At 39.3% G+C, this 9,814-nt stretch overlaps 1 protein-coding gene across 1 annotated transcript; it reads left to right on the forward strand.

Moving 5' to 3' along the window:
* Window positions 1–5,459: 5,459 nt before the first annotated feature.
* Window positions 5,460–9,508, forward strand: LOC118340030 (OX-2 membrane glycoprotein-like; the record flags this gene model as incomplete). The annotated part of the gene is given in 6 exon segments (XM_035677872.1): window positions 5,460–5,570; window positions 5,959–6,048; window positions 6,911–7,162; window positions 7,331–7,657; window positions 8,671–8,764; window positions 8,876–9,508. Coding segments are annotated over 6 exon segments (864 nt in total). The 5' UTR covers window positions 5,460–5,530.
* Between the last annotated feature and the right edge of the window lie 306 nt (window positions 9,509–9,814).

The following is a 9,814-nucleotide window of genomic DNA, read 5'->3' on the forward strand; positions in this document are numbered from 1 at the left end:
ATATCCACGCAGTTTTTGGCGCAGCGCCCTTTGCCAGCAGCATCTATTCCACGCTCAAGAGACACGAATTCCCACCGCTCCAGGGAGATTACAACGGGAAACTGACTCGAGATAAGCCCTGAATCGGGGACACACGGCATAACTTACAAGCGGCAAATACTTATGATTACCAACACCAGCCACCTTGCATTTCCCACTCGCCAATGCAACTCACAACTATAAATCCCCCCAAACCAACAAGGTCACTGGCTCTTGCATTGGAGCTCGAGCAAGAAAGCACCCTGATATATGATTGTTTTCAAACACCTCTCCATTCTGTGATAACAGTGAAGAGATCAGAGCACCTGGACCCGACCCACAATATGGCGCCGTCATTTTATTTACCTCTAAAAGCCCAACTTGGCAACTTGCTTATCAGCTTATACCCAACCCCCTGCAGACACGCCACAACTAACTTACGCCCACACACACGGACGCGGAAGACGTAACGAGCACGAGAGCACCACACGGAAGCAGACGGACCCACGGCACCACCCGCAGCCATCAAAAAGGCAAGGATACCCACACAGGGCATCTCACGAACCAGCCCGCGACCAACAGCACGCAGCTGACGACCGCACGGACGGAAGGCCACAGCGTGTCTGGATGGTCCTAAACTGGCCTGGACGTGAAAAATATGTGCGACCGTCCCACCCGCGCCGTGCAGCGCCCCCAGGCCGAAAAACTTCGCAACTTTGGGACTTACCGTCCCGGTAAATTCGCGATATAGGCAAGTATCGCGAGAATGAGCGAGAAACACGAACGGCTTTTACGGCAATTCCACATAAAGCAGCACAGCCATCCGTCAAATAAACGGTTAGTGTATATATGTATTACCCACCCTCGGTAGATATGCTCCACAGCGAAAAAGTTGCCGGTAAAAAAGGCACATCAGCAGCGGTAGAAAGGGGGCAGGAGTGGCCGCTACAGTTGAGTTTTTTTGTTACGAAGTGTTGTGAAATACACGTCCCAGGGGAGCTTAGGTGGAGCTCGTTGAGAAAAACAGTGCGAGTGAACAAGAGTACAACCGGCGAAGAATGGTTAGAGTTGCCAAGTTGCCAAGTTCCCCTTTAAATCAAGTGAAGCACATTCTCACACGTTGATTTTGAAATCAAGGAATATGATGATAATAATAAAACAAAGTACTTCTCCATTTGGAATTTCACTTTCCACTTTACTATACCTGTCTAATGAGCATAAAGTGATTTAAAACACCCTCTTTTTTTGTTTAAACTACTAATCATGATCACACAGACAGATTTTGATGTGCAATGTTGACAATGTTGACTTTTACTTTACTTTTACTGCACTACTTTTCAGAGAGAAATATTGTAATTTATTATCCACTGCATGTTTCTGACAGCTATAGTTGCTGGTTACTTTTAGATTAAGATTTTACACTATTAACACAGACAGTATATAAGGAAGTTAACATTAGCAACACTGTGACCAACCCCATTGTTAAAATGCTGCTTATTGGTGTCAAATAAGATTTATTTCAGTCAAGTTTTATTTTGTGCATGTGTGCAAGTTTATTGAAATAATCTACATGCAAACAAGTTACATTACAAGTTAATTAATGGTAATGCAAAAAAATAAATGTGTATTCTGTTGCGTAACCTAGATGAGGAACTTCATAATATGATGCACGCTGCCTGTAATGATTTAATGTTAATTAAGATTGACGGACTGATATGATGCAAGGTAGTGAAGTGATCACTTTCAGTCAATGGTGTTCAGTTGTCCTACTGTTAAAGTGGATCCCGTGCTATTGCTTTACCCACAACCTGAAGGTAGTTTTAATGCAGCAATAATAATCAGATATGATGTAGGATGCAGCACTGACAGGGCCAGGGGGCAGTCTGCCTAATGAATATTTCAGCTTTTGATACTCTAACATACACTTTACCACTGCTACAGTACATTTAAAGGACCAGTGAACCATTTCTAACCTCTCCTTAATCCCTCCACTATTAGTGAGAGTAGAGGAACTAAATAAACTGTCATGGTGGCTGTAGGTCAGCCTGAGCTGAATATCTGCTCTTTGTGTAGATGGGATTAGGATCAGAGGGCAGTTATGATACAGATAGGATTTACTGACATCTAGTGGTGCAGTTTTAGACTGCAACTCTGTCGCTTCACCCTCAGCTTCCAAGTGTAAAAGGAGAAACTACGGTGGCAGTGAACGCCCGCTATCTAGAGCCAGTGTTTGTCCCTTCTGAGCTACTGTAGAAACATAGCGGATCTGCAATGTCTGTAGATATAAAAAGGTTTATTCTAATGTAACAAAAGCACAATAATTCCTATATTCGGGTGATTATACACTATTGATAACATGCCTATGAATATTATATTCCAGTTAAATCATCCTAAATGTTACACACTGGTCCTCTAATTAGGATTAAAGAATGAAGGGGCCAGTAGGTTTATTAAAGCACAGCCTGATACAAATCCAACTTTTTGCACATTTTATTGTGTAGCTTATTTATACATGTCAAGTCCTTTATAAACTAAGAGAGAAGAGAAATTCATTTGAACTTTCAATTCTCTCTTCCAGAGACAACAAGACTCAAATCAGGAAAATTCAACATTAAAATCAAGAAAGCTGAAGTTTTGTGACTGACAGTCCATCTACAGCTGGTGCCCAAAGATAAGGCTGAAAATCAGAGAAGTGGCCTATGTGACCGAAAATAATAGTAACTTTCTGGTCTAATCTCGATCTTACTGCTGTGGTTTAGTGTTTGCACACATGGTAATATTACTAAACCACAAGCCACCACTAGCTATGCCTTTAGCGTCGCATTCTGGTTTAAAATTACAGGTGTCAGCTGCCAGGTAGCACAGGTACTTCCCTCATGAAATTAATATTTTTCAAAATTTCCATAATAGGATTCACTGCTTGGTCACATTATCCAGGAAGGAAGGAAGGAAGGAAGCATGTTAATGTGCAATAAAACAATAAGCCCATATGTGCAATCGAACTTTGGACTTTAATCCCAATGATTCACACATTAATTGATTAAATGTAATATAGAAAATGAAAATGACTCAGAGAATTACTACAAAGAAGTGCTTTTTCTAAATCTCCATACAGTATTAGCAGGTATTTTTCATTTTATCATCTTTGTACCCTCTTTTTTTTAATGGGGGCTTTTATTGCCTTTAATCGATAGTGACAGCTGAAGAATGACAGGAGAGACGGGATGACACGCAGCAAAGGGCCACAGGTCGGACTTGAACATGGGGCACCAGCCCTACCAGGTGAGCTGTCTGGGCGCCACTGTACCATCTTGAAGTATCTGGCAGTCAAGGTACTATAGTAACCCTTCTACCAAGCTGTTAGGTTCTTCCCTGAACTCCAAGGAGGAATTATGCAATAACTTCCTCTATATGCTGTTTTGTACACAAGATCTCACAACAGAGATAAACAACCTTGTCTATTGCACAACAAATATCCACCAGCGTGATGGGGCATGTAGACACATGGGTTAAAATCCTGCATCTGTTAGCATGCCACTGTCATTATTTCCTGTTGGGCTGTGGTGTTTCCAAAGAAACAAACATTAACTCTAAACAGAATGACTGTACACTTGATACAATTCCAAATTAAACCAGTTCCCTGATAAGTTTCACATTTATGGATGGGTAGCCAGTAGTCACCTATGGCCATGATGAAGACTCCTTGGACAGAAAGGTTAATATTTAGCAGCAATAGCTTTCTGTTTGCTATTAACCCCATATTAAAATAAGCTTTAACATGTGTAATATTTGCAATTAGTGGCCCAGAAACTGCAAATGTGTTATAACAGAGGACCGGCAAAGCAGCCGATCAGAGGTGGAGATGGTAATAAACCCGTTATAGGATATTAACACTTCCACGACCTGATGTAGAATTTGTAAAGGAGGATGTAAAGTATCACACAGTATAGTACAGGAGTCAGCAACCTGTGGCCCTTTGGCCCCCCTCCAGTGGCTCCCTGTGGCTTTGACATATGGACACGTTTTTTTTTTTAACATCATTGTATTCTTACATTCTCAAGCTGTAGAAATGTGAAGCCATAACACACCAAATAACATAACATCATATTTTGCAAACAAAAATATATATAATCAAACATTACGTCCCTACCTGGCGCCGTTTCCTCTGTATTTTAAGAGAGTGGCTCCTAGTCTTGAGTCTCGTTATCTCTGGATTCCAACTCCAAAGAAAGAAAAGTCTGGGAGGAAAATGGAGAATTTAATAGTGCGTGGAGAGATTAGTTTGCTTTCACCAACAACAATGCTGGCTATGTTTGAACTGTGGTGAGAAATTTGCATAAGAAGGCTGTGAAAGATCACATGTGATTTGCAGCTCCAGACAGATTTTTCTCCTTTTTTGGGGGGGGGGGAATGTCTCTCTGGATAATATAGGTTGACCCCAGGTATAGTACTTTCTCTGTGCTGTAGGCAAGCTTGGGAAGTAATGGATTACATGTAACTGAGTTATGTATAAAAAAGACATTATGAGATTACAGGTAAAATGGGGATTAATAGCAGGATGATATTAAAATACATCAGTTTTTCTTTAATAAAACAGAGCAGAGGACACAAAAATCTTCCGGGAAATAATCAAGTTACTTAATTATTGTGATACTTGGATTACGTAACTGACTGTTCCTGATCATTAACATGACTCATTAGTTTTGAGAAGTTTGTTCCCTTCTGTTATCTTGATTCACACAAGGCTGTATTCTCATCAGCGTGGACTTACCCAGTCCACTTTTGGGGTGTCAAGTCAAGTTTGCTGAAGCAACACATGTCAGATTTCACATGTTTGTTATCGCACATAAGAACAAGACCGTGCAGTCCACGGGGAAATGGTTTCACACTAAAAACCTCATAACACCAGGGAACTTCTGCTTCTGGGATTTTTTTTAACCGCCTGTGATTACTGGAGTTGTTGTAAGCACAGTATGCACACAATTTACTGGACCTTGCAGTAGTGATATTAGATGTTATTTTAACAATGATGAGTGTGAATGAGGTTGAAATAAATCTATGCCAACTTCTGCTGCTTGGCATTTATTATTGCATAATAACCCTTTACAGCACACCACTACCTTATGTATTCCCACTAACTGATGTCATTAGCACATTAGCACATTAGTCATGTTAAATAAGAATTTACATTACCTTGATGTAGTCCAGCATCATAAATGTGATCTGTTTGTCATGTAAACATATATTCAGCATACTTTTCCTTTAAGTCCTGAATGTGACCCCAGTTTAGTTGAATTGAAACAGTATGAATCCCTGATTCCCAGATATGTAGTCATGTAAAGAACCCCAGAGGAACCCCCTCCCACCTACCCACTACCATCACCATATCACCACCACCTACGCTCCCACCCCCTCTCTCTCTCTCTCTCTATCGCTTTCAGTCCCAGTATTTAAAAGGCTTCTCAGAGGCTAAACTGAAAGTGTTACTGGTGCAGCAGTGGAGTAGAGCAAGATGTTGCAGATCTACATACTCTTTGGCTTGTTGTTTAAAGGTAAGTGACACTGGAAGGGAAACACCTTTATATTCACTGCAGTCTGTTTTTTGTTTTTTTTAGATACAGTAGTTACAGTCACTCTTACCTTATAATTGAGACATTATTTATCTTTTGAAGTTTTTTACTTGTATTCTTTTTTTACTCCTGACTTTGCCCTCCGGGGAGCAATAACGGCTTATCTTATCCTGTATCTTTAAATCGATATGTAATGGGAGTTTTATAAACAAACAGTATGTTTCGTTTTATTTATGTTCAGATGTCTTGGATGTTATTTTAAATCCAAAAATCCCAATATATATTTTTATTCATGGTCACAGTTTTATCCATTTTGGTATTAATTGATGCAAAATAACAAACTGACTTACCGACACTTCTTTATTTTCAGCCTCAGCGTCTCAGATCACCGGTTATGGAAATGGAACAGCTGACTACGGCGGGGAGGCGCGATATAAATGCATATTAGCAGATCCAACAGGTGCGCAGTAAACTGCTTTTTTTTATTTTTGTACAGTGAGGATGCAACCAGCGATGCAGGAAGGATTCACATCCTACCACACTGTAAAAGATACTCTGTTGGGAAGTTAAAGTATTCCTGCCTGCAATGAAAATGTTACTGAAGTACAAGTTTGTGAATAGAATGAGATTGTTATTATATTATATTATATTATATTATATTATATTAATGATTATTAATATTCATGCATCAGTGTAAAAGCTGGATTTTACTGTTGGTTGAGGTGGAGCTCATTTCAAGTATTTTGTATGGGACAATTGATTATTTTAATTATATTATGTTATTAATTGGTTAATTATTTCTTCATTAATTGATTAATTGTTTTAAAATTAGAAAATAGTGAGAAATGATGAGCCAGAGCCCTTCCCGAAAATTGTTTTGTACAACCAAAAGACTAAAATTCAAAATTATTCAAAATAAATTATAATTATTGAAATATTTGATCAAAAAGCCAGCTGCCAGTGGGCTACCATAGCTGCCAGTTCATTTTCTGTCAATGGACTTATTGATTAATAGAGTTATTGTTTATTTAGAGTTTGTTTATAAATAGAGTTATTGTTATTTATAAACATTCATAGGTTTAATATGCACAATGTATTTAATTAAATTAATTTATAAAGAAACTAAACTAAACTAAACGTACTAAAGCTGTCAGATGAACAGTAATTCTCTCTGAGATGTGTTGGAGTAGAAATAGAAGGTGGCATTAGAAGAAAGTACAAATACACTACTAATTTGTACTTATACAGTACTAGAGTAACTTAGTCACATTTTTAGCTGTGTTACAGTACATACTGATTGGAGGATTACTGTGTCCCACAAGGTGTGCTCCAGGTCACGTGGCAGAGGCTTTTCAAGGATGACTCCATTGAGAATTTAGCAACCTACAGCAAGCGGTTTGGACTGCAAGTAAATGAGCCCTACGTGGGGAAAGTGATCTTAGCGGAAGCGTCCCTCACTTCAACATCCATCCTTGTAAAGAATGTAACATGGGAAGATGAAAGCTGCTACATCTGTTCCTTCAATGTGTATCCCGATGGGTCCAAAAGGAAGAAGACCTGCCTCACAGTGCAAGGTAAACTGTAACATGATATTAGGTCTTGGAAGCCCAAAATTTAGACGTTTTCCTTCCAGTTCTGATCATTTTGGAACTAAAGCATTCAAGTTATCAAATAATCTTTGGCAGAACATCTCACAGCATGGCTGCAGCCCTCAAACTGACCAGGTTTTACTCTCTATGAAGGAATATCCAAGGTGAATACAGGAGTGCAACTCGTCAGCAGCGAAAACGAGGAAAGAGACATGGAGGAGGTTGTGTTCAGCTGCTCTGCAACAGGAAAACCAGCCCCAACCATTCAGTGGGCCATCTCACCTCACCTCACCAGCTTAGACCAACTACAGTCGACAGTAGCCAACGGCGACCACACATTTACCAGCTCCCGCAACATCACTCTGAAAGTTCCTCTGGACTGGAAGGGACATGTGGATTGCATGCTGAACAGTGGAATGATTGGACAAAGGCGCGAGAGGATCCCCTTTTCTTCAAGTCTTGGGAAGATTAAAAAGGAGGGTATGTATATCAGTCATTTTATATATAACAACCACTAGTGTGTGTATTAATGTAGCTGTAGAGTTTCATAGTGTATGTCTCAAACTGGTTTCTGGCTCATTAGTAAGAGAACCGCCCAGGAAGTCCCAGTGCAAATATTATTCTAGTGTACTGAGAAGATTGGTTATCAAGAAAACTCCCAGTATTTTTACAAACCATGCTTACTGACAGGAACTGATTGTTAAACAGTGGAAGAAAGGGACAGAGTCAGTACAACCCATCTCTGGATCTATAGGAAGTGACCTGTGTAGGAAGTCCCAGTGCCTGTCACAGCAAATTCCCAGCTTTAGTTATCCTCACTGACAGAAAGGGATGTTACAAATCCACCCCACCGTTTCCACCTTTTGTGATAAGGAGTTTATAATCAGTAGATCTGATTTTGGAAAAATGAAAAACATGATAGTTTCTTAGGAAAAAAAAGTCATCCAAGCATCTAATTGTTCTCCTTGTGTCTGGAGTAAAGTTCATGTTATGAATATAATTGTTTGTTTAGACAAAGGGAATCCATCCAGTGTTACTGTAATAAATGGTAACATGATTTCCTTGATAGTCCATATTCTGGTAACAGACGAGTGACATTGTTTACTGAAGCAGGAAGCAGGAAAGTCCCAAGAACTCTCTTAGAGAGGTAGTCTGGGAATTGTAGTGAGTGCACTGAATGAATGTGTATTCCCCTCAGTGTGACTAAGAGCAAAGGATTGTGCTCATCCCTGGGCGTCAGCTGGGCAGTGACGCATTACATTCAGTTTCACTTCTTGTTAGGTTTCATTTCAAGAAAAAACCTGTGTCACTGTACAGTGAGTGGTAAACATTAGCTCTCTGGGGAGGTAATCTGTCAAATCTGTCAGGGAAGTGAAGTCTCTGCATGTAATAGTAAGAGTGTTAAAGTAAAAAATTTCCCACCTTCCTCTTTTTAGGTAAATGTAATTCACTTTATTGCTGTACACACTGACCATGTGCTGTTTTTTCTCCAGGGAAAGGACTGTCTCAGTCAGGGGTTGCAGTTATAGTTTGTGCCATGCTGTTAATTTCCTGCTTTGCGGTTGTTGCTGGAATAAAGTTTAAAAGGTAAGGTGCAATTCTCCTTATGGGCAAATATAACTCCCCAGTGACATAATATCTAATCTATGTGTAATTATCTGCATGCAGTATAATAAACTCTTTCTCTCTCCCTGTCAGGTCAAAGGGCAACACACAACAAAATAATACTTGCACGCAACTGCCGTCATCTGTCGTCTGAGGTCCTAACCAGAGCAGCAGTTCTGCTCTTTGAGGTTAAAATGCAACAAAACAAATGAAACACACATTTGACCTTTCCTGTAGTCATCTTATCACAGTGAATATTCAAGCACGCAAGCATTATACAAATACTTTAGCTGTGTAACAGTGAATTAAGCTAAGATCAATTTTCCACAGGTCATCACAGCACATAATAGTGTTTTGAAAACGAACTAATTCACATTTCTTTTAAATAGTAAAACCTCAGCACTTTAACTTTGTTCATGGAGCTTTAAGCAAAGCGTTGCTTCAGGCTTTGCAGAATGTAAAAGTACAGGGAACATGACCGATGTTTCATAGGAGTATTACAAGACTTGCTTCTAAGCAACTCTGAGGTGACAAGTAAATGACAGTTTACATTGAAGCAGAATGAATCAAGAATGTACAACTTTTAATCAGTTTACTCTTATTCAGGGTGACTGTGCAATAGTGAAGCTTTTCTTCTGGCAGATTAGAACAAGCTGATGTGTTTTGGTGACAGATGGGAGTTGAAAATGAGGAACTGTGTGAGTCAGTAATGTGACAGACTGGGCTCCTGCCCAGTGCCATCTAATGGACTTCCTTGTATGTGCGAAACAGAGAGGGGAGACAATATATAATAACAACAATAAAGATTGTGTAATCTATAAATGTGACATGTGGAAAGCCAATCAGGTTTTATTCCTAAATTCTTATTTTATATTTATTGAAAAGGTTTAAATTTAGACATATTACATAAGTAGACATATACTTTCTCCGCTGTGAATATGTTATATAATTTTAGCATTTCTCTTCTCTATCTCAATGTCTTATTTTTTGTATTTATGTTAAATGGAGCCGCAACATAACTGTATGGTTGTA

Source organism: Morone saxatilis, unplaced genomic scaffold (assembly GCF_004916995.1).
Source record: "Morone saxatilis isolate NCDOM2014 unplaced genomic scaffold, NCSU_SB_2.0 Contig6, whole genome shotgun sequence".
NCBI classification, from domain to species: Eukaryota; Metazoa; Chordata; class Actinopteri; family Moronidae; genus Morone; species Morone saxatilis.